The sequence below is a fragment of the Seriola aureovittata genome, chromosome 7, assembly GCF_021018895.1.
Source record: "Seriola aureovittata isolate HTS-2021-v1 ecotype China chromosome 7, ASM2101889v1, whole genome shotgun sequence".
NCBI lineage: Eukaryota > Metazoa > Chordata > Actinopteri > Carangiformes > Carangidae > Seriola > Seriola aureovittata.
In genome coordinates this window covers 17,776,949-17,803,622 of record NC_079370.1, presented here as the reverse complement: position 1 = coordinate 17,803,622, position 26,674 = coordinate 17,776,949, and the positions used below count along the sequence as shown (strand labels likewise).

General features: G+C 39.2%; 1 protein-coding gene across 2 annotated transcripts in view; it reads right to left on the bottom strand.

The window, feature by feature from the left end:
* Window positions 1-26,674, bottom strand: part of cdkal1 (CDK5 regulatory subunit associated protein 1-like 1) — a 227,831-nt gene that overhangs the window by 79,545 nt on the left and 121,612 nt on the right. For both annotated transcript variants that reach the window (XM_056380394.1, XM_056380395.1), the window contains exons 9-10: window positions 23,779-23,945; window positions 13,054-13,199 (exon numbers count right to left, since the gene is read on the bottom strand). In XM_056380394.1, coding sequence (XP_056236369.1) covers window positions 13,054-13,199; window positions 23,779-23,945 — 313 coding nt within the window. The remainder of the gene's footprint in view (window positions 1-13,053; window positions 13,200-23,778; window positions 23,946-26,674) is intronic.

The following is a 26,674-nucleotide window of genomic DNA, read 5'->3' as shown; positions in this document are numbered from 1 at the left end:
CCTAAGCACACTACTGACCCTCTAATCAAACCCATGGCTAATTCATGTTGCTTTTACATGTGATAATATACTTTTTCTGTGTATTTTATTAAGTCAAATTTAATGTATGACCCATGTAACTGATGATAATTAAGAAAACAACAATTACAACAAAAACTAACCTGGATTGATTGTGTTGTGGCAGTTTTGAAATCAGAGGAAGAACAGTCTCACTGAACGATATGAGAACAAACAGTCTGCCCTGATCTCATGCAGTTTCAGTTTGCACTTGGCGTATATTGTCTAGTGGAAAACAAGTCAATGTACTTTCCCATATTAGTGTACAACTAACATTTGTTTGAGGGAATATGAAAAACAAACATCACTACATCTTTAAAGCAAACACAGACAAGGTACAACAAGTGAGGAAACTGTGGTAACTCAAACATAACCTTAGTCCCTCAGGAACACAGGTAACGTTGAGGCCCATGAGTCAAACACACATTAAAGTATTCAATTGATTAAAATAACAATGATAAACCACTGCCACTTCGTTAAGGACAATATTGACTGACCACTTCTGTGATGTCTGACCAAATTTGTCTCAAATTTGCCCTGAAAATAATAAGTGCTGATAATGAAAAAGAAAGAGTGACTAATATAATATCAAAAAAATGTTGTTTTTGACTTTAAATTAAATGGGATCCAATGGGACACCTTGTTCTTTCTTAATTACTTTTGGCAGGGTGTGTGTGGGCTGGGCTGTTTTTCTGCCTGCTCTTTGTGACCACAGGGAGGCATAGAGTTTCACTTCTGCTGCTAACACGTTTTGAGGACGCACACAAACACATACAGCTTAGATAAGTGTTAATACTCCCTGTCCATCTGTGTTTTCTCCCGCCCTCTAATGAAAACACTATACTCATCCTCCTGTGTGTGTGTGTGTGTGTGTGTTATTTTCTCTCTAAAGGCAGGAAGGATAGGTATTGTGGTGAGAGGCCCAATAATAAATTAAGATGACTTAATGAAGGAAACTTAACTCCTGTAATCATAGTGAATCTGTATTTATCCTGTGTGCGTGCATGTGTGTGTGTGTATTTCTTGTGGGGAGGAAATAAGGTATAATCCAGAGGAAGTATCAGTAAGACAAGGATGTGTTAAGAACTGCCAAGAGTCATTATCCACAAATCGTTTCTCTCTCTCTCTCAAGTGCACACCGCACGCACGCACGCACGCACGCACACACACACACACACACACACACACACACACACACACACACACACGCACATGTCAGTTTCAGCTTGTTGTGAAGTTAATGACTCGTTTTCTGCTGGTTTCCTGTTGTTTAAACGGAGCCAAATCACAATGCTAGACTTATTGACACACACCGCCAGGTATGTGAGCAGGAAGCCTCCCTCCTCTCCCTCTTTTACTCCTTCCTGGATTAAATCACTTCTATACACAAACACCACGAGGCAATATAAACAAACATCATAAACAAGCAGACAAACAGATGAATAGTATTCTCATCTGTGTGTGATCTTAATTTAAAGGTGGGAAGTTCTTGCTCATATTATATATAAACGCATTGGATCTTATAATAAATGTATTATTTGTTGAAGAGTAGGATATTTGATCTTATGTATACTTAAAAACAAGAAGTCAGTTTACCTGTGATCACTCCAACAAGAGTGATAGCTGTGTTTTCCAAATAAAACTAGTTGCATGAACGAGGTTAATAAATAACATGTGAACACCAGAGATTTCTCAGTTTTGGACTGGGTTGTGTCTAATGCGACATGGCTCCACATGGTAAGGAGTTGTCTGAAAAAGTAGGAAGCCAGATTGTGACACTTCATACAAGAGCATCAGCAGGCTACTGAACAAATGCCAAAACACAAATGCAGCAGTGGTGAGGAGGCAGAAGAAAAACATACTCTTCGGTCGTCTATGAAAGATGATGCCACACACAATTTGGTATTTATGCAACTTCACACTGAAAAACAGATGGGTAAGTCTGTTCTGATTTGGCACAAGGATTATCTGTTGAAACTGGTGTTTCAGTGACTGATCAGACAGTGCGAATAAGGGCATTGCATAAAGTCAAACTAGAGATTTATCTTCAAGAATTTGACAACACATAAAAAAATGCTGCAAAGTGAGACAACCAAATACAGAAACACGCATCAAATACAGTGCAAGCAACACAGACCACGACGGAAATGTTTCCAGGAGACACTAAAGAGTGATAAACACAGTTAGAACATGCTTCTTGTTGTCATGGTGATTCATGAAATTACTGAAGTCGACTATCCGTCAGTGGTGTTGGTTTCTTTAAATATTCTCGCTATTTGGTTGTGTTTTCTGTATTTGTACAATTTATACTTGGGTATGTAACAACAGTCAACCATACCCTCTATTAGTGACATTTTCATGGACAAAATCTGTGATGTCACACAATCAAAGCTTTCTGAATGAATGTTTTTGATGTGTGGATATGGGTTTACTGTTGGTGCCCAAGATGGCAAGGCAGAGTGTGTTATGCTGAGGCACCTGTCAGTCACCACGGTGGGCTCAGGTTTAACATATTCAACAGCAGTGACACAGACGGAGGAAAGCTTATACACAGATGCTTATGAGTTCAAATCTGCTTGGTACTTGAGGAAAATATGGAAGTCAGAACTTTGGTATTCAAATGGAGCTGTTGAGTGGTGAGTTTATAGCACACAAGTGTGTGTGTGCTTGTTTGTGCTTGTGTGTGTGCGTGTGTGTGAGAGATGTTCCCTGTGCCTGTGATGACTAAACCAGTCTCTTTGTTGTACATGTTGTTAAAAGACAGAGTCAAAACACAAGCGAAACCCTCAAAGCCTCATTTACTTTACTTGCTGAATCATCAGCTGAAGGGAGAAAGGAGGGGTGAAATGTCCCGCCAGTGTGGCAGGTTATCGCGGCAAACCTGTCTTGCTCACTGCTCTCTTCCCGCCTCTCTTAACCTCTCTTCTCCCCTCCAATGCCTTCAGGGAGCTGCCACCCTTTCCACCTACTATTCCAGTGAAACATTAGCCCTAGCCGATACCTTAAACCTTTAAGTGTGTGAGTGCCTGTGTGTAAACTATTGAAGGTATGTCTTCAACAACGAACATAGTGTGCGACTGTCTCCTCACGCTACTGATACATGTGTCCTGCCGTAACCCAGGGAGGTTTGATATAACCCTGTTACTCCTCGTGACTAATAGAGATGACTAACACGTGTACACACACACACACAAACATAGATACACGCACACAGACCAAACGCAAAGGCAACTGTCTTGGAGCCATTTGTTTGGAGAGAAACAGTCACTACACTCAAGAGAGACTGAGACAGACGGAAAGTTTATCATCAACGCACTATATCAACAGTCACAGCGTCACTCTGCCGGAACACTCCACCACACTACACACCACACTACTAACACTTAATGGCGCCTTCAATACAATGGAGCTTAGCCAATCAAATTGTGACTGTTTTGTAAATACACCATTATCACTTTTTTCTGTCTCAAATCTCTGCGCACACTAGTTAAAAATCAATCCAAGGAAGTTACAATGAAGTGAAAATTACTTTAACACAAATAAGGGCACATTCTGACAGGCTGCTAGCATTCAACTATGCTAAAGAAAGCATGTGTGCTATTATCATGGTCACAAAAGAATGACACCTTCGAGTCATGCAATGTGAATTATAATTGATTGTGATCATACAAGTCTTTAGAGTTTAGAGTAGTCTGAAAAATGTAAATAATTTGTTCCGAATACAATATTGTGAGTGTATATAAATTCCAATGATGCCATCTCTAAAAGAGACATACAGTATGACTGTTTACCACCTGAAACCAAGGGATCGAGCAATAAAACCATGACAGCAAAATTCAGTGGGTTAAGTTGTTACTTTTCCCATGTGGGAATGTAGAAGACAGGGGTGATTTTTTGTTGCAGCCTTTAGGTGAATACATTAAATTGAAACAGTTTTGTATAAGTCAAATCCTGTTTAGAACAAGGGCACACTGCTATTTATCCAAATGTTACATAAAAGAGAGAGAGCTATCATCACATCACTGATGGATAATGGAATTTGGCATTTTGGGAGTGGCATGCAATAAAAACAAAAGGGTCAAGAGCCAGATTTGACCCCTGGAATTTGTGAATATAAGGTATGAATATTATCCGTATGAATCACCATGGTGTTTTGACCAGCTGCATATTTGTGTGAAGTGATAAAATGTTCTATTCACTATATACATCTTAGTGGGTGCCTCTAAATCTGGACTAATAATGTGCTGAAAAGTCCAGAGACCACCCAGAGACAAGCCCGTATCTGTTGCCTTTCGTGTTTATGTACTGATCATTTTAGAATAAAATTCCTCCTGGGCAAGGGAAAAGAGACAATATTCAAATAATAGCTCTCTCTCTGACGTCTTTCTGTAACAACTAAGACAATATAAAACAAAACCTGTCAGATAATTGTAGATCATTAAACGAAATCAGGTGCAGCAATAACAGTGTTTTTTCATGCTGAACGAGGGTGAACAAGGTCGAAATTTTAAAACGGGACAGAAAAAAACAATGCTGTATTGTGAGTTGTGTTGTAGGTCAGAATGATTTCATTCATACCAATTTGTGAGGTTCATAAATGGAATAAAGCAGGACAGAATGGTAACCAAACCCTCAAACGGAGATTAACTGGGGAGTCCGAGGTTTTCAGAGGTCGCGTTGTAGGTCACAGGTCATTGTGTTGGTCAGCTGATGGGATCACACAGATTAATCACCTGTTGACCTATCCAAATCCTCATTCCTGTGGGATCACAACTCTAAAAACTCCACATCTGTAGCAGCTGGAGTTGTCCTCAACATTATGTAAACTTCAATACTTTGCTACTGCTGTTTATTGTTGCCTCCCCCTTTATTTCTGTCTTTCAATAATACAGATATTTTGGAAATTGTTATACAAGAAATGCTTAGATAAAATATGCACAGCTGACAGGCATGTGAGTGAGTGTGTCTCCTTGGGAGAAGGACCTCTACGGCCTGAGATTGAAAGGCTTTTCAGAGGTCAGGAACATGTAACCTCCAGGGAAACCAACCTACCACCATGAGGGAAACCAAAGAGGGTGTGAGGGTCGCTCAATGCCCAGCCCTCGCCAATCATCTACCCTTTCCTGGTAACATGATGGCTTTACCCTCCCCCTACACAACCAATCCCCAACACACAGACATATAACTATTCTTTTCCAGGCGCTTCTTCATCTTTGCTCCCTGTGGTTCAAACACACTTAATCCTCGAGAATAGCTGAGGGAAAATCAGTCCTATATTATGGCAAACTACGAAACAACTGTGGAAAATCCTCTGACCATGTTCACTCGCTCTGTAACAGCCTTATTCCACCATAACAGGATTTTCTCCATACATCATTACATAAAGACTGTACTTCATTATGTGATTTTAATTGATAGAGGCAGAGAGAAAAGAGTGAAAAAAATATGGTCTGTGTTGGCAGGCGAGGACAAATTAACCATTTTATTGAAATAATTATGCGACTGATTGTTAGAATTAGGCATGGCCGAAAACAATCAGTTATAACAACTTGGAGAAATTAGTTACTATGTCATTCAAAGGAGAGTATATTTAATGCAATTTTTCTCTGTGGATATGGATGACTTTAGAGGAACGTGAACTTAATCCATCATGCCAACAGTGGTATGTGTTTCAGTGGTGTTTGCATTGTTCTCCAGCACGTCCTGGGTGTGGGAAAAAAAAACAAAAAAAAAAACAGTTTGTCTTTCATAATGACCTCAATCTTAAGAAACACAGAATTGATTTTCCTCCAGCAGCTCATCTACACACGCCTCAATAAGGGTCAGAGAAGCCCTGATTTACCATTAGATTTAATAAGTGTGAATGAGCTTTCAGCGACAGGAGATTTGGGCATTCAGCCATTAAGAGACCTTTAAACTCAATACATGTTCCAGTGTGGCACAAATCAAACTGTTCGAACAAGCTGTTGTATGGTCATGAGTGTGAGAAATGAACTTTTTTTCCCTTTCCCCCCAGAGTGCGATGTTTGGTTCGTTTCTGAGTAAATTGCAAATATAGACTTAATTAGTGAGACTTAGATTTGTTTTACTTGCCACTGTTGGAAACTTTGGGCATTGTTCTAGAGAAGACTATGGGGATATATTTCACTGTAATCTTTTCTAGTTGTTTAGTTGGAACAATTGCACCATTGAATTTTGAGAGGGTAATATTCATTGCTTCATGACTCTTAGCTTCTGACCAAAACAATTGCATTTCCTCGGAAAGACTGTAGTGTAAAGTATCACCAGTCGTAAACTCGCTGATATCACCTACTGAGGAACAGCAGGGACTGCTCTTTCACTCTAATATTTACTGAGGGCATTTTAAATTTCATGGGCATTCTTTGAACTTTAATGTTGCCAAGAGTGACCCATAATTCCTGATCTTGACTGATACTATATCAGTAATATTTTCTTTCACTTCCTACGTTACCCCGACTTGTTTATTTCCTCCACTTTTAGGAATAGTTATGGGGTCACCAAGCCTCTCTGTGACCAGGTGACTTAACTCACTCAGCAGCGGTGGTGTCTGATTGCACAGATGTGCAAGGACTAAGGAATTACCCCCAAAGTAATCTGGCTGCAGAAAACTAAATTTAAGTTCAGAATGAGGTTCAAGATCCTCAGCCGTGAACGGTATCAAGGAGGGAGGTCTGATATGTTTGCATTTATGTGTGTGTGTGCTGGTTTTCCCTGACAAGGAAGGCCAGAGGCGTTTGCCCCCTCATGACCTCTCCAGTGTTGGTGGCATTAAGGAGTTGACAAAGAGAAATGTATTCTTCTCCTGCTGTGTGTTTGTGAGATAAGCTCTGACCTCACGCATACCTGCCCAAGGTTCCTGCATGTCTTATCATTTCAGGTGAACTTTACATGGCTAAACTAAGGACTAATTGTGAGAACCTACAGTAATAGTCACCTGTGAGGCTGACTCACTACCACCCGCTCACAGAGCTTCCCCCTCCACCTCGAGTTGTTCATGTTTGCTTGACAGCACCAGTGTGAAATGCAGTGATGTCAATGTTGAAATAGCTGTGTGTAAGTCCAAATTTATCTTTAATAGCAAGCTCAAACGTTTACATCTCCTTTGATAAACCCTCTAGGTAATTAGTTTCAACATGTAAAATCAGGTTTCTGATCTTTTAAAAACTTTGTCAGCGGTTACAGCTTGATGAGTGACACCAAGTCTGTTAAATTAGGCGCACAGTTTATATTTGCAAGTGGGTAGAACTGCAGAAGCAGTTTCAAGCAGTTTGCTGAGAGCAAAAAAAACAATTAGATCAGGGACACAGCTGTCAGAGGACCTCAAAATGAATTTGGTAAACTTTCATAAAGCTGGAGAGGGATATAAAAATATTTCAAAGCGTTTAGGGATACCAGCACCAACTGTGAAGACCATAATCCAGATATGGAAGAAGTATGGACACACTAAGACTCTACCAAGGAGTGGAAGACTGAGAAAAATAACCGAAAGAGCTGCTAGAAAACTTTCTCAAGAGCTACGTACGAATCCAAAACAAACAGCAGGGGACCTGAAAAAGTCCTCAGAGGCAAATGGAATAAAAGTCCACATTTCCACAGTTAAGTGCAGTCTGCACAAGTCTGGAATGTTTAGGAGAAAAGTGCGCATACTTCTAGGCACAAGGCAGCACGCTTGGAGTATGCTAAAGAGGATGTGAACAAATCAAATGAGTTTTTGAACAAGATTGTGGTCTGATGAGACCAAAGTTGAATCATTTGGTCACAATTTGCACAGGTACTGTACGTGTGGCGAGAAAAAAACTCTGCCTACGAGGAGAGGAACACCATTCCCACAGGTGAACACGGTGGAGGCTCGATGATGTTTTGGAGGTGTGTGTCTGCATCAGGCACAGAAGCTCTGGATAAGATGGAAGAAAGACTGAGAAGAAGGCTCTACATCGCAGACAGTCAAGAAACCTGGTAGACTTGGAACAAATATGCCACGAAGAATTGGCTAAGATTAGAGGATACAAAATCTGTACAGAGAGTACCTAAAAAGGTTGGAGTAGGTTATAAAGGTAGAGAGAGGACATACAGAGCATTAAAGAACATTTCATGAAGGGGATGCAAACTTTTGGACTGACTGATACAATTTTCATTATTTCAGAATCAGTTTCTTTTCATACACTCTTTGACAATTTTTGTTACTTTTGATAATGAAGGGACATTTGCACAAATTGAACGTGAAATATCATGTTAATGAGAATGTCTTTGTTTTACTTGTTTTGTCATTTCAAAGTAGAAATATTAAAACATCTGCACTCAACTGTGTGTGAAGTGTTTGAAATAGAACAAGAAAAAACAAAACAAAAAGTTATAAACAGACCAATGTAACATGTGGGTAAACAAAAATAAAGTTATATCCTGACTTTCTCTGCAAAAGAGAGGGTAGAAGAAAAATCACAAGTGAAGAGAAGGATACAAAATGCTGGTCATAACAATAATTATCATTATTGTAAAAGAAGTGGAAAACACTACTAATTCACCTCTAAACATTAAACTGTTACAACTTTTCAAAGGACTGCTACAGTAACACACAACACACTTGACATGCCATGTCTCACTAACTGCTTCTCTTTATTTCTCTCAATCATCTCTTAGTTTCTGACGGACCCACATCTCAGGACTCAATGCTTTAAAAAGGCTTCCCTCAACAAAACAGGCCGTCTGTTTATGTTTCACACGCACACACGCCAGCACACTCTCACTCTTTCGCACACACACAGACACACTCCCTCATACAATGGGCGTGTTTTCTGGCTTGTCCGAAGCCCTGGCTTCGCTCCCAGAGCCCAAACTGCACCCCAGCCATGACTGCAGCGGCCAAATGTGTCAGACCACTGGATGTGTACTGGTATTGATTTCACACAACCGACATCGCCTGTGTGTGTTTGAATGTGTGCTTAAGTAACAGAAGCCAGAAACTGAGTAACCACGCATACGTATACAAAGTCTCACACAAAAGGGTAGCCAGACAGTTTATGTAAACAAGATCTTATGACGTGATACCCTGCATGTGGTGAGATTGTGTGAGAGTGTGTGTGTGTGTGTGTGTGTGTGTGTGTGCCTGCGTGTCTGTGTGCATGGTCTCTTTGTGTCTCCCATGACCATTTGCCACAATGTGTTAAGATTTTGGCCGGATCAGTGTCACTGAGTTTGAATTTCTATTGAACCCTAAAAAAACAACTGGAGACAGGGACAGAGACCTCTACTCCAGGCTAAACAAATGCCTGAAAAGCAATGCAGCGTACACACACACACACACACACACACACACAGACACACACAAACACACACACACACACACACACACACACACACACACACACACACAGATAAGCATCTGAGTCAGTGTTAAAGCAAACACAGCAGTATCACTCCTCAATTCAAGGCCTCTTCAGAAGAAACTTAAAAGGGAGGATTTTAAGGAACGGTTAAGCCTTCAACTACAGAAGAAGAAATGATCCGTCACCCACACCTGAGAAGACAAAGACCTGAGAGTGAAAAACAGACGGGTAAAAAAAAGACGACAAATGAAGAGACAGAGATTAAATAAAAGTACCAGGATAAAAAAAAAAATAGGAGTCAGTGAGAAACAAGTAACTAGTGCCCATAAAATTCAAAGAGAAAATACAATAGGAAATAGGAAAATAGCATATTACATGTACAGGTGTGATCAAAAGTGTTAAAATTTAAAAGCTCATGCATGCACATACAGTAAACCTTTAGTTTGCCAGAGAAGCTGTGGAGGGAGCTGAATTTTTGCTTAGTCCACAATATTCTAAAACGGCCTAAGCAAAATCATTGGTAAATAATGGTTGTAGTGATATTTCAAGCCGACGATTGTCTTCAATTAGAGTCACAGTCTTGTAAAGGCAGTAAAGGCTACAAGATCATATCCAAGCAGCTTGATGTTCCTCTGACTGCAGTTGCTAATATTGTTAATAATTCTAAAGTCTGTGGGACTGAAGCCAACCTCCCTGGATGTCGCTGCAGGAGGAAAAGTGACTCCAGATTGAACAGAAGGACAGTTCAAATGGTGGAAAAAGAACCAAAGGAATCTTCAAAACAGATACAAGCTGATCTCCAAGATCAAGGTACAACAGTGTCTGGTTGAATCATGTGTCACTTTCTGAATGGAAGTGGGTCTCATGGAAGGAAGACCCAGGAAGTCCGCACTTTTGAAAGAGAAACATCGAAAAGCCAACTGGGGTTTGCTAAAAATGCAGCAAAAAGTATTGGAGAGCTCTGTGTCAGTTGCTCTTACAGTGGGCTAATGACCAAAAACATCCATGTAAAAGCACCGAAGAATGGTGGAGAAGAAAAACATTGGACTAGTCTGAAGTGGCCTGCCATGAGTTGTGATCTTATTCCAGTTGAACATCTGTGCAAATAGCCGAGACGCCGAAACTGAAAAGAGCTGAAAAAGCACCCATCAAACCTGAGAGAACTGCAGCAGTTTGTTCAAGAAGAATGGGACAGTTGAGAACTGTAGAAGTCGCATGAAAATCTATAAAAAGCACTTGATTGCAGTGATTGTGTTCAGGTAAGTAGAGGAGTGTGAGGAGAGAGAGGTGGTGAGAGACCTACTAAGTGTTTCCGAGTGATGCAAAGAGACATAATTGCTGTGTCTCAAACTGGATACTTCAGTCAGTACACTCACATGTAGTGCACCGCGTTCACAGTATACTCACTGGTGTAGTGCGTGAATTCTGAAAGCGCAGTGTTGTCCCAAATCAAACACTGCCGTTGTGCACTCACTAGAAATGAGACGACAGTCCTCCTTCCGTTGCTGCCATTTTCTCAAGTTTGAAAACATGTTGGTGGTCCCTCCCCTACCACTACGTAGCCAAGATGGTGACCGTTGAGAGGAGTCCATCATTTTACGCTCAACTTTTTGTTCATTTTGAGTGCATCATCCAGGTAATTATAGTCCCCTGCATGTTGCCATAGTGAATGCATTTATGCACTCCAAACAGTAAGTATGGAAGTATGTGAATTGAGACATAGAAACTGACTCACATAGTAACTGACGCAGAAATACCGCACTCACATACACATACACAAACACACACATATATACATACATACATATGAATGACTACAAACTTTTCATTCCGGCACTTCAGGCTGCATGGGTTGAGTGGTTCTATGAATTCTGTCAATATATTTAAATACATAAATCTTTAAATGCAGATGGCTGTACAGTGACCTGAATAAAAGTCTTATTCACCCAGATTTACATTTTATATTTAAGCCTATGGTATGACTGTTGACCTACATGAAGCAGTTACATGAAATCTATTGATTGCTGCAGTAGATGGATCTCATCCTCTTAGAGCAAACTCCTTGCTAACAAAATGACTTTAATCTGCAACATCAAAAGACATGTATTCATACATGGGAACCAGAGCCACATAATTTATCAGAGAAAAGCGCTGCCATGTTCAGCTAACTATCCACTGCACTGAAAAAGCTACACTTTCACGATCATCTGCATATGGATGGAAGTGAATCCATATCCATCCTGTGATAGGCTTTCTTTCTAAAACAAGTACTTACTCTCTCTCCCTCACTGTTTATATAAATCTCTGACACACACACACACACACACACACACACACCTATAATCACATGAAGCAGAAATACCTTATCCTGTATTTACCCTAAAATATGCATAGTGTCATTTAATTCCAGGAAAAAGGCATACTTAAAAATAAGAGGTTATCATCCAGCAACAGCAATAACATGTTTCGGTATACTGTACCAATGCATACACAAACATCTTTCTTCTAAATCACACAATAATACCTAGAGATTTAAGGCAGAAATGTGACCCAAACTCATTTTCATATGAATCCCTTCATAGCGTATTATCGTAGCATCAATTCTATATTTATTCACCACCCCTGACGTGCACTGCCATAATTAATCATACTCAAATTCCATGACAGATTATCTTTCATACAGTAACAGATTAAGTTTGCATCATTTCTTATCTTTTGTGCTATATCAGAGGTCAAATCCTTGCATTATGTGCATGTTTTAGAATTGTGGATATTTTTTTTCTAATAGGGAGGAGGGGGGGCTATATTTTAATCCTCATCAGGAATGGACATGTTTAGCTTTAAAATCCATGTGTGTTGGTCACTGCGCATATTTTTGAGGAACATAGCTCCAGCCTCAAACAGCACTGCAGTCAGTTCTCCTTTTACTTGTCTATTAATCCCAAGTTTGAAATGTTTAACCTTGTAAAGTGATGTGCTGATGAAGGACAGATGAGAGGCAGAGGCACAGCAGCACAAGTGCAAGATTTAGAAGAAAACATATCGCTCAAACAAATATACTATATATACCTATATCCTATATCTAATAGGATTTGCCATATGCATTTCTCTCAAGCAGTAAATTTTTACTAATGACTGATAAAGTGAATAATGTTCATCATGTTTATGGCATAGTTCCAATATTTGTCAGAGCAACATCCAAGATAATGGTGGCAATATGAGGAACATTTTGTATACTTCATTGAGTTTAGATTTAATTGTAAATGGATGAAACTGGCATTTTTACCCATCAGTCTACACTCAGACTTAAAATTTGAATTTTTTGCAAATTTATGAAAAATCAGCTCAAATGCGCATTACACATTTGACAAAAACGACTTTATTCAGACCAGTATATCATGATACACTGATCTTCCTCTATAGGTTTCATTGACTTAGAAATACTTTGGCTATGCGTTTGTCCATGTGAAGGTGAAGTTTATGGTATTTTCACACACACAAACTAGTTTTTGTAACATTCAAGGTCACTAATGAGGATATGCTGAGTGTCAGAAGTGAGAGAGGAACAATATGTAACAGCTACGTTTGTGTCATCGGGACGCTAACATGCAGCAGGCTTGAGGGTCCATGAGGAGTCCACATCCTGCCTTACCTCTCTTTGAGGAAGTCCACCACTCTTTTGAAGTCATCGGCACAATACTCTCTCTTCATGTCCATCAGTACACTGTCTGAGGCTGACTGCACGGGAACATGAAGGAAGGCATAGACCCGCGGGTGATTCAATATCTTTGCCATTTCCTAATGAGACACAGAGAAGAGAGGGAGAAAGAGAGATGAGGAAACAGGAAGAAATTGACAAAAAGGGCTAGATTTTCATGTATGTAGAGAAAAGACGGTAGGGGCGAAATCACTGAGATGTACATGTTTCGCAGGATGTTACATATGTCAACCTGAGTCCAAACTATACACTATATAACATATTGAAACCTTCTTCCACCAATAAAAAAGTAATCATGTTTTTTTTTTTATCTAAATGGTACTACTGTATACAATATATATCAATGTGGAACAAAGAACATTTATTTGAAAAAGCTTTACTTTGGGAAAGCTGTACTTAATAATACTCAAATAGGTAATCGACTCTTACAATAAGTGTTAATTACCAATTAGTCTGCCAATGATGGTGGACAAAGCTAATAAGTGTTGTAGCCAGGGGAGTCATGCATCTGAGGCCAGAAATTTAAGCTTTGGAATTATTTTTACGTGGTTATATGGTTAGTCAATGCGAAAGGCTCTGGTGATTGGTAGTGGTTAGCTTCGAATAAAATGAAGGTTCCATTAACATTCCTTCCTCTTTCTGAACTCTTTTCACCCCAGACCTTCCTACAGACTGCCTCTTTCTCGTATTTCTATTCCTCTTTTTTATACTGGAAAAATAAAAGGAAAGCAGCTCAGACAATTCACCGTATGCCCACTAGATCCAAAGTCTAAAGAGTCAAGGCTGCTCCAGTGGGAGTTCTTTATTTCCGAAAAGTCAAGAGCTTTTACTGAAGCATTCAGGTTCACATCTCAGATCAAAATGGTGAGGGGGAAAAAAAGAAAAGTACATTAAGTCTATAATTAACTCAGTAAGGATTTCTGGCCACTAGGTACCTTGCAGTTTTCACTAAAGGAGTGATGCTTGAGGTGCAGTACATGTTGGCCATAATGCCTGCAGTTTTTATAATACAGAACACAGACAGAACGTTACAAGTAAAGTGCTCTGTGGTTGAAAATTATGTGAATCTTTACTTATGGAAACATTAACCTAAAGGGAAATATCACTGGCAGATACTAATCATGCTCTTATACTGAAGGATAGGACTGAAACCCTCCAATTCTAGTTAATCCTTTACCTGCTTTTAAAGGACCGTTTACAGCTCAAATGAAGAGAATACATCTGACAGAACACAAGGCTAAATTCACACACACATCTGGTAAACAGCATACATTGTATTATAATGAGGAATACAGACACAATTTTTTATAGAGTTTCATGAACCAATAATGATAGCTATAATTTTATGTGAACTGAAATTATAGAGCTTGTTTATTTCATCAGAAACATGTACCATTTATTCAGCATTTTCTACAGGGGCATCACAGATCTTTGAGTCGTGTCTTTTTTTGTCTCTTCCTCTTACACTTTCACCAAAAAACTACTGCAAGAGTGACATTCTGTGTTGTGTTTTTTTTTTTTATACACCACATTAATTAGGAGAGTTGGCAGGTTTTTTGTTTTTCTTTCATTCTTACTTTAATTTCCTCAGTAAAAGAACTGGAGAGACTACAGATGTCAGATTTTTCTGATGGACATAATCAGGATGCTATCATTACCATGCTAATCACCACAAGAAGGGGAGAGAGAAAAAGAGAGGGGAGGAAGAAATGATTTAATGATTTCCTACAAGAATGTGCTGATTGCAGTCCGTCTTCTCAATTAAGATCTATTGTGGAATGTTCCCTACTTCATACACAGACACAAAAGCATATGTGTGCGCATGCACACACACACACAGACACAGCTCAGTAGCAGCACCACAGGGGGTTGACCACTGGAAGCCCCAAATTAGAAAGAATTAATTTGGTCGGAAAATGGAGCTTGATTGGTGACAGAAATCAGCCTGCTACATGTGCGTATATGTGTGTGTGAGAGCGAGCGAGTGAAAGAAAAATATGTAAAGGAACACGCATTTATGTGCGTTTTAAAATGTGTTTAAAGGTGAACGAGTGGTGGATTGATGGATTATGTGCCCATGTGTTATTTCTAACTTCTTTCAAGTTTTAAAATTCTGGTGTGAGGAATTTTATAGTCCACAACCACAGGATTGCAATACAGAGAAGTAACAATGCAATGTGTTGAGTGGTTTCGCTATGTAGATACATTTGTCCTTTTCTCTGTATGTGCCTTTTCAAACAATGTGGTTGAAGTGCAGCCTTTTTACCTCTGGTACTTTGTGCCGCAGTGATCCATTCAAGTATTGAAGTCGGCACCTGTTATTAATAACAGTTTCTATTATATCCTAGTACACAGAATAGACCTGGCTTTCTAATATGGTGCTCAATTCTTTATTATACGTGTGTGTGAGCTATCCATAAGGCTGATTGATGATCATTATCATGGGCAGGTCACAATAGGTACATTGAGATAAGTCCTTTGGAATTAAATAGTCTCTTTATGACCTGCAGACCGACACAGTTGTGAAATTTTTCCAAGATTAGAATTTGTTATTGGATATGTGTGTCTGACTGTGTGTGTGTTTTTCATGCATGTCTGTATCTAGTACTTGTTAGGGTATGCATTTTGATGCTAAGCGCAATGAGTTTAATATCATGCTCCAGTTTCATTAGATCTACTGACATTGATAACTCCCCATTGACCGTAACCTTGCGCACATATTGTGTGTGTGTGTGTGTGTGTGCGCACATACAGTATATGAATGTGTGTTGAAAGGTAGAATGGGGTCTCAACAGATGGCATGCTAGTTTGAGTAGCAGGACACTGCTGATGGCAACTGGGGATTAATCTGTAAGGGGAGGACTTTTCATTCACACAAGCCATTTATCATGTATGTGCGTCTGTCTGACAGAGTGCGTCCCATCCTCCAGTGATTAAAAAGCACACTGATATGAATCTCTCTCGTTACCGATCCCTGTGGAGTTGAGGCCTATTCGATGTTTGACTGCTGCTGACAGACAGTTTAGTGAGTCTGAAGTGAAAATGATGCTGTGATGAGGAAGATATCGCTCAGCAGTGCCCGGTGGCAAAAATTAAAGTGCTGCTTTAATGCCTTTGCTCCTGGGTGGATGAACTATCCAGCTCAAAGCAAAATTCATGAGGTTTAAGCGACCAATCAAGAGCTGGTGCGAGTGTTTTTGTTTATATTCATTTAGTTTGTCTTTTTTGGTGTGCTGTTTATCTGTCCTGACAGTGTTTGAAGCAGTGTAATATTGTTTCTCACTCTCTCTGCCACTTCCTCCTTCCCCCCACCAGGCCTATCACTCTCATTCAAACAAACAGACACACAATCCTTTCATCTTCGGTTGATCAGCTCAGATAGACACATACACCCGACACATAACTGGCTTAGCTCAAAGGATCTGATATCTACCCCCTAAAATCAGATAGGACTGAAAAGAACATATATGGAAAACAGAGAGAGAAAAGCAGATAAAAGGAGGTATGGCTCCAAGCAGCCTCAATGAGGGGATGACATCCTTTCACACTATCTTCCCCTTCTTTGCGAAGAAAGAAATTGTGTTTTCACTGTGAGCTTGGAGCTGCACATTTCTTTGGAAAATTCTGTACGAAAGTTTTTCTGTTGCTCGCTGCTCTGCTTCATGCCCTACCTTTTCATCAGTCCCTCTCACCTCCCTTTATGTTTTTAGAGCAGAAAACATGTGTTCTCTGTATGAGTTTCATATCTAACTTGTACTTGTGTCATAGGTGGAACACTATCATAAAAAAAAAACTGCAGAAACTGATTAAGGCATAACTATTGATTTGTTTGGATCAAGTCGTCTGTTTCTGTTGCTAAAAACTGCAAATTCCTTATTATTCAAGAAAGTCTTGCAAATAATATGGTTGGAAAAAAAACATGCAAATAAGAATAAAAAAATTATTACATTTTGCTTCAGAACAATGATGTGACATCCCAGAGAAATCACACCCAAACTCAATTTCTTGTACTCACAAATATTCAAGTGCTATTTACTTGAACATTGAAGTAATAAGTTATTTGCACCTGACTGTTCAGCACTGTCCTACATTTCCAGGTGTCAGAAATGTTCCACTGTACATTCCAAAGCATCTACAATAAGTATTGCATTTTTCTCAACAATTGATAGCACTCAGGTTATAAAGCATTTGGTTCAGAATATGGGGCAAGAAAAAAGAAGACTAAAGCTTGTACGGTCAATGTTGATATTGAGGACATAGTTGAAAACTGTTGTGGAAATGCTGCAAACAACTGATATCACTCTGTCCTTTTTGTTTTCTGCCTAGTGTCAGCTGGTTCCAGCCTTTTATCTGTTTGCTTCTGTCCAACTTTCTGTGCTCACAAATACAGCCGAATTTCCAATAAAGCTGTTGTCATTTACATGTTTTTCTGTTTCTGTTGTCAGGAAAAAAAAAGTCTCTAAATGGAGCGACAAATGTGCTAAGTTGGCAAGTCTGCAGGCTGTAGACCCCCCCCCGAATATAATCTGTTGGAGTTATGGGGCATGGGCCTGGGAAGAACCAATCACATTTTGGTGCCAATTTGGTTAAAGGGACGGGTCCAGGAATTTCTTCTTCACTTTCCTCATCAATATTAACAGTGGTGAGAGCTATGAGTTTATACAATTTGGCGCAGATCCAGACAGACAGGTGTGGGATTGTTTGGCCTTTGCGGAGGTATGTGCTCCATGAAGTACCATCCTAGTTCTGAGTGTGTTTTGAGTATGTGGTGTATTTGCTCGCAAAAATATTGCTCAATTTTTGAGTGTGGTGTTGATAGACACTATTGTCTCAGAGTGCAACAATAAACTTGATGTGGAGGTACGACTCACAACAATAAAAAAAAATGAAAGCAATAATTGTTGGGAATACATACATACGTTTTTGTGAAGCCAAAATTTTAAATTGTTGTTAATATTTTGTTGCAGCTTCACATCAGGGCATGCCATGTTTCAATTCATATTAGCTAGAAGAAAAATAAAATCATTAACTAACTTCTATAGTAGTGAGCTATCAGTGTTAATATATGGCATAGACATTATCATATTTGTATATAGTATGGAATTAGGCCAATGTAGCACACAAAAACACATCTGGATTCCCCAGAGTGCCAACACACAGACAGATTGGGTTATAGTCTGGTTCAAGTGAAATTAGTGAAGCAAACAGTAAGTAGCACCCAACTGCATCACACACATGCTCACAGACATATACACAAACCCACACATAACAGAGTATTAACAGGGTTCACCCAGGGGAGTCTGCAGAGAAAATGATTCTACAAGCCATTCCCAGGATAATAAGTCAGGTCCCTGTGTGTGTGCACACTAGCACACACAAACACAGTCGGTGGGAACTGTATTCAGAAGGAGAAAGGGAAACTGAGTTCCCCATGGCATTAACCGTTTCAAACACTTCAGGCTGCACCTGATTTTCCCTGGAGGGCATATCGAGCCTCCAGCACCTCACACAGTGCAGATGTAGTGCACAGTAAAAGAGAACTCAAGTGTATGTATAGCATTTGAGCGCCACACTGTACTGTGCTGTGTGTATCCTCTGACTGATGTGAGTTTGGAATAAATTACACCACTGAACATTGTGGCATTTTCCAGATTGTTTCCTCATTATCATGACTGAATGACACAAGCCAACCAAAAATACCCTCAAACCAAAATCCATGAAACCACTATGGATAAATGTTTTCTGCAACAAACTGCAAATAAGTCAGTTTACTCACTTCCATCACCACTTCATTATTTCCACCTTAACTAAACCACAACAAAACCTAAGATCGCTGCTGGAATTCCCAATTTCAAATGGGCAGCTGGCATTTAAATCTCTTTCTCTTCTCTCTTTCAAAACTCGTAATTCACCCCATAATTCAGAAAACATAATTCACTGCATTAAGTCAGGAGTCATAATTTAGAGGCACATCAGAATAGCTTTACGGCGAGCATTCATTTGGTGTCGGGTCCCTTGCACAATGCTACATTAGGCTTCTAATGTGAAGAGGCTCCCAAAGGGTTCATTAAAATGAAAATGGTCTGAGAGGGTGTGTCTAAGTGTGTGCCCATACAGCGGTGCTTGTGTGCACATCTGAGTGTGAAGGTGAGAGAATCTGTGTGGGTATGTTTCTGTCTGTGTGTGTATTCATGCATGTGAATGCTTGTGTCCGCTTGCGTGAATGAAAAATATCAGCCGAAAATCAGAAGATGGAGTTTTCGCTTCGTTGTGGGTATTTGGTAGTTTGTCACTGTTCCAGAGGCCCAGTGGGGAAACTGTCATACATTTCTCACTGTCTCTGGAACGTAAACGGCTAGAAGGAAAAATTAAGTGTAAAATAAAAAAATAAAAAAATAAATAAAAAAAAGAGTTAAAAACAAAAAATTTTAAATAATAAACAAAGAAATGTTTTAATGAAATAATAATAAAAGTACAGATTCTGTACAGTCTCATGTCACATGGTGAAAATATATTTACTATTTACAGCCACATGGTCATCAACATCTGACACTGCAGAACAATTACAGTGACCTGTCTCTTTCTTTTTTATTTATTTATTTATTTTTTCCTTTAATGGATGCATTTTTATCATAAAGGGGAAGCAAAACAGTAATTCACAATTTATGTTTCTGCTAAATGACATTTTAAATTTCCTTAAATACTTTCTTCGTAGCTGGAGGAAACCAAGCATCGACAAAGAAGGAGCGATGTATAATTTTGCTTCTCTGACTGTATTTATAAGATGCGATATTGTCATGAATTGCTTTGAGTGACAAAAGCTGAGCATAATGTTCAGTGAAATCACTCCTTGTTTGCAACATTACAGTCATCACACTACTGTTTCACAGAGCTAACTGTGGACAGTGTGATCTCTGGTATAACTGAGATGAGCTCTAGGGAGGATATTGAATGGACAACTGCTATTTCATTCATCTCAGCCTGACTGACTGCTACGTACGAGGAGGCTACTTTCACACCTCATTTACTGAGTCTGCTAGCATGCTAGATTTAATAACACACAAAGGCTCGCGGAGGCACATGCACACGTATCTGTGCGCACACACCCACACACCTTATATAATCAGATGACCTAGTGTTGTATTTTTGACTACCGCTTAGTAATTTATCAACAGAGAGATAGACAGACAGATGGACAGACGATGGATAGACACAAAGACTAAAAAAAATAAAATCCGAGCTCAAAAATAAAGTATGAAGTGTGAAGAGAAAAAATGTCAGCAAAGTGAAGAACAAAGAAGTAGCATTGTTAGAGAAAGTACTCAAAAAGGAACCACTGAAGGCACGATGCAATCAACTAAAATGTCAGAGACAAGTGGCCCATGAGAGGCAACTGGGCCTCTAACTGCTCCAATCAGCAAATGGTGCTATGAAGCTGTCTACATCTGTCAGGAAAATCAGGCTGAACATAGTAAGAAATTGTGTGCTCTTGTGTGACAGAGGGAGCCAGAGCAAAAGCCTTGATCTGAGTGACTATGTGTGGAAAAGGGATGATCTTTTAGGGGGGAAGTGGAGAGGTTACTTGGCCTTTTCAGCTTCTATCACAGCCATTTGGTATGATGCTGTTATATAAGCACTGGTGTTCTTCAAAAGAAAAGACAGCGGGATGTAATTTGGCTATTCCTTAACATGACGGATTAATCTACTTTAGAGATCTGGCCTTCATCATCATCATCCCACCGTTCTTATTCCTGTGATTACCAACATCATGAGAAGGACTGGAGGAAGACAGACACAAGATGAGGAGAAGGAAAGTAATTGATTGATAGATTAGACAGTTAAAAAACGAATATGAAGAATTACAGGAAAAGAACTGGTAAGAGAAAGGTAAGTAAAAGTTTGTCTTTTACATGTTGGACACATGTCAATATATAGAAAGTAGGACTAAAAAGCAAAGGGAAAGTGGGAAGGAGGAGAAGGGAGATGTGAAGAGGGGCTTGCAGGGAAGAGGAGAAAGGGTAAATGGGGGACAGGAGCAACAAAAGACAATGATAAGTTAAAGAAGAGCACTCTTATCTTTACTTATGTAGGTTAATTGACTGAGGAATTAAAGCAAAAAAAGATATAATTCAATTCAATGCATGGACGTTAACAATAAAAAGGCCAGTAGCATATGAAATGATTCTTAACATCCACACACACACAGGCTTAAGCTGGTGTGTCATCGTAGTATATTTCTAATTATCAGTTAATTGTTATTCTCTATCATTAGGAGGGTGGTTTTTTAATTGTAATGTAGCCAAGCAGAAAGCCTACCTATACATGTGGGGGACAATTAGCCACCTCCATTAACCCCTGGTTAATTACAACCTCCATTGCTGCTTCCCACAGCACTTTTCTCACTCCTTTTTACCCCTCATCTCTATCCCCGGGCCTTCATCCCCATTTTTTTTCCTCATTTCTGCCCTCATTTCATTCATCTATGATCTCCAGTCTTCCTTGATTGTTGGATTCAAAAGTATATCTGTTGGTAACTGTTTTTTTTTTTTCCACTGAAAAGTTTACTTTTCTAGGTTATCATTGCCCTATTTCAGCCCTCAATGTCCTCCCTTTCTCTCCTATATACTTACAAATGAAGTTCCTGAAGGATGAGACTGAGGCAAGGAAGGCAAGCAAAGCTACAGTAATATATGAATTAAAATGAATGACTAAATAAACCAGGAAAATAGAATAACCCCTCACTTATGTCTTCATCACTTAAAACCTAAAATCTATCTATCCAATTTTGCTTTTCTTGTAGTGTTAAGTTGCCTCACCTCAAATGTACAAAAAGTAATGTACAGCCTTATTGCCAAGGTCAATCCTGCACCGGGCTTTTTGGCCACACCACAAGTTTACAGTTCAGCTTTTCTAACTCACCACACCAGAGAAAACGCTACACTTTTCATACAGCTGATACACATATGATGCAGGTCTACTGACGCACACTCAACTTACATTGGACGTTTTCATATGACTCTCTTGGTCATTTAGATAATTACACACAGACTTACATAAGATAATTACAAAATAACAGTTTAACTCTGTCTATGTGCTCCCTCTGTGTATAGTTATCCAAGCGTATAAAATATATAACACCTGTTTACCAATGAGCAAGCATAAAAAAGACGGTGTGGGGCAACATAAGCTTCAGAGTTGGATTACCACTCTTGAAAATCTCCAGTGGCTGTAGAAAGAAGTTTGCTCAATGCAGAAGAATGTTTTCTATATATATATGTACTCTATTAAGGTCAGACGAGTACCTCATTGCCACATTTTTATTGCCATGAACTTTGTTTCCAATGTACATCTACTCATCCTACAGTAATTCCTATTTTGATTATTGTGGTATGAAAAATAATGGCTGATTTTTTTAGCTTTCGTTGATTTAACATTTTAGTCTTAATGATGTGTGAGTATTGTTTTTCTTTTTAGATATATAAATATAATAATAAACTTTTATGTCCCTGGTATATCCCGGGGGTTTATTCAAATCTTTGACTTCTAGTAAAATCAGGTCATTTTAGAGGTTGATGTGCCAATAGGTGTTCTTGAATTCCATTTCTCGCACACACACACCCACACAGCCCCCAACAGATACACTAATTTCAGAGTATTTCACAGCGACACAAATGGGGTAATTGCATGGAAAAAAACCTTTTCCTGGTACTAGTTGCATCCTGCTGTCTGGATTTTATTGGTTTTGACAACAGTGGAACTCTGGCTGCCAAAACTGACCACAAAACTCAAACATGTTCATGTTTCTTATACCTCCTACTTTATTTGTCCACGTAATCTGGACAAATGAAATAAATTTCTCAATAGATATCCCATCTTCTTCCAAAACACCCTTCTAACATTTGGTTTTCCTTTCCTTTCCTCTCCTCCCTCCAAGTTGATTTATTGTCTGAAAGCAGGGGCTGCATATGGCTGCTGATAATGGGTGGTGGAAAATGGTGATAACATGATTCTATGTTGTTACTCTAACACTTCTAAAAACAAAGAATATAATAAAAATTAAGACAGATTGACAGCAAAAGGATAGCAGAAGAGATAGATTTGAATGATAGAATATTTATGTCTGACAGACAAGGGAGAAATGTAAGAACAGAGAGAGAGAGTGAGAGACAGAGACAGAGAGAGAGAGAGAGGTAGTGAGAAAAAGAAAGAGGGAGAGAGAGAGAGGGGATAACAATGTCCATTGTTCCATTAGAGAAGACAATAATGACTGATAAAATGAGGTTGCTAAAGAGGACACAATGGTCCTTAATTGACTCATTAGGGAACGAGGAGAATGAACTGCACTAATGAATGGAGTATGAGCACTGCAGCTTAACTGCTTGGTAAGCAAAACAGAAAGACATTTAGTTTATTAAATCTAGGCAAAGCTATTTTATTTGTTCACCAAAAGGGAAAGCACAAGAGACTATATGGACAAAAATAAAACAGTGAAAAGCAAAAAACTCTGGAGTTCATAAGTATTTTGTATTTATTAAACACTGATGTATTATTATCTTTGATGGTACTTCTGAGTGAAATTGGAGGCATATGTGAGTGTGGTTGTGTGTGCGTATGTGTGTGTGTGGGTGCGTGCGTGCATGTGGTTGTGTGTGTGCATACCTCTAGGTGTTCCAGGATATATGGTGGGTTGGTCATACCCAGCCTCAGCATGGCTCCTTCAGGAATCACCTCCACCAATCGCCACAGCAATGTGGGCAGGTCAGTTCCTATGTCTCTGCCATAAGCTCCTGTGTCTTCACTGGTCAGCCAGATCTCACACACTCCCTCTGGAAAGAGTAATACACACACACACACGCACGCACGCACGCACGCACGCACGCACGCACGCACGCACACACACACACACACACACACACAAAACAAAGATAAAACAAAGTTAATAACTCATTTAGATTATTTTTGTTTCAACATTTCAGAGTGACAAACTATAGCTTTTCTGTTTCAATACACTGCAGTTTTGCAAATCTATTCTGTCGACTGATATGACATAACAGTGTCTCTAGAAATGTAACTGTGTAGTTAGCCTGAGCTGTAAATGCAAGCACGGCTTACATCAACACCACCAGCAGACAAAAGAAAGTAGAGAACAGAACATTACAGCGATAGTCACACACACTGAACTCTCCATGAAGGTTCCACATCCTGACTGTTGTAAACTGCTGTGACCAGATTATTTTAATTAGAGAATGACAAATGACAAATTTAAAAACTTTAAAAAAATCCACACATATATATGCATACAGGACATCTTATTTTATGTATAATGTAAATATTATATCCACTCCTCATTACCCAAGAGGACATTCTTTACTGTGACTATAGCTACTGTTACACTTAAGGGAATCTCACATTTACATTCAATTAATTGGATTCAAGCTCACCTAACCTAACACAAGGTAGTGAACGCAAAGCCTTTAGACTGAAACCTGGGGGAGCTATTTGATTCACACCATTACTTTAATGGGCAAATTAACAAGGTTATTCTAGCTTTCAATGTTTATATTTCTTTATAACTTCATAATTGCAAAATAAGGTATTTTTTATCCTTTATTGATTTGGTTAAAATGATTCATCCTTTCATCTCATCACATTTCAACTCACTGCGCCAGAGTTATCTCTCTTGTATTGGTATATTGATGATTTTAACCACTTCGGTAACTTTTTCTCACAATTAGCTTTTTTCCCCCCAAAATAAATACGCTGTAGCCAGAACACTTGTTCACCACTAAAACGAAATCATAAAATTATATATCATACATTTGTCAATATGGGAGCATTTATCATGACAGCAGTTTTTACCCCATTGCCCAGCTCAAGCTACAAAGCTGCCCGACCATCACAGCAACCTCTCTCAAACATTATTATATCATCACCTTTAGCAGTCTCTTGTTGTCGTTGCCTAAATGCTCTAGGCTTTGGTAGAGCCCAGCTCATGACAGTCCCTGACAAGTATTAAAAAATACCCGCCTTATAAACATGCATTCCAGGAATGTGAAGGTCATATACAGCAGGAGGGGACGATCTACAGCCTTCATGCTAAATTAAAGCAACTCTCACTGCTAGAGCTTAATGATCTGACTGTCATTTGGCTGTAGGTCTGGAAATGGTTGAGTGTCTGCTTAACTTATGGGTTAAGACGTATCATATCAGGCAGACACACAAAAATACATTTGCAGTTGCAAGAGCACAGGCTCAGGTACACACACACACACACACACACACACACACACAACACACACACACACACACACACACAAAAAAAACCACACAACCATCATTATCATTAGCTGTGCAGAGACAGACAGAAAGATGCATGTGGTCATTCAGAGAGTAAAGATGGTGTTTGGCTAATTGGATAGTGTGTGTGTGTGTGTGTGTGTGTCTATATAAGAGAGAGAGAGAGAGAGAGAGAGAGAGAGAGAGAGAGAGAGAGAGAGAGAGAGACAGACCTTGCGTGTTTAAAGGCATGCATGGGCCAGATAGATTAAAGATGATGACAGTATAATTGTCCGGAGTGAAAGAGTTTCCAAAGCTCATCATCATTGACATCAAGATGCACTAATGATTTCTGGAGCCAGCCACTAAAAACATCCATCAATCACATGTGATCAGATCTAAAGGCAAACACACCCTCTACGAGAATGCATTCAGGGTATGATGTTCATTTCCTTAAGTATGCAATTAATTTCACCTTGGGCCAATACTCAATAATAGCCTAGTTTATTAAATGTTCTTTATTAGAGATGAGTCATGATTTTCAAATCGGCAGTGAATAATAAAAAAGAATCTAATAGTTCATGCAAATATCATCTTGCCTTATAAATATATATTTCCCTTGTTTTTTACTGGCAACTGGTAGAAAGAAACCCGTTACTAGCGCTCGAAGGTGGCAGTAATGCCGCTAAGAGCTGTTCGCCAACCACGACTAAACAACAAAAAAGAGTTACTAGAACATGTTACTACCAAGCACTGGTAAAATGCGTGTACCGCTGTGAGATTACTTTACGAACAAGAGAAATATGCAAAGCCAACGACTACTACAGTCATAAACAAGTTCTGTGTGGTACTCTTCAAAAAAGAAAATGAGTCTCAGAACAAATGCAAACTCTGCCACGTAAAGCTAGCAAAATAAAAAGACAGACTTGTGAAAAGTGTGGAGGGTGGGTTATCTTTGAAGAATGGTCAAATAGTTCCCAGTGTATATCAAATAGTATTTTTTGCTTTAAATGCCAATCTGTTTTTTTTTTAATCATTTATCAACTCATTCAATTTATTTTACCTAGAACATGTACACCTAGGCTCTGTTTTATCAATGTCTCCCTTCACAGATATAGATAAGAGCTACTCATACATTGTTGGCCACTGGACACCTTCACTGACGGAGGACCTGGAGGTCAAGCTCTATACAGAGACGTGTTATTATCAGCAGTCATCGTTTGGTAATGAATGAGTGTCTCTCTTTAGCAACATAAATGCCATGGTTGATTTGCTGCTG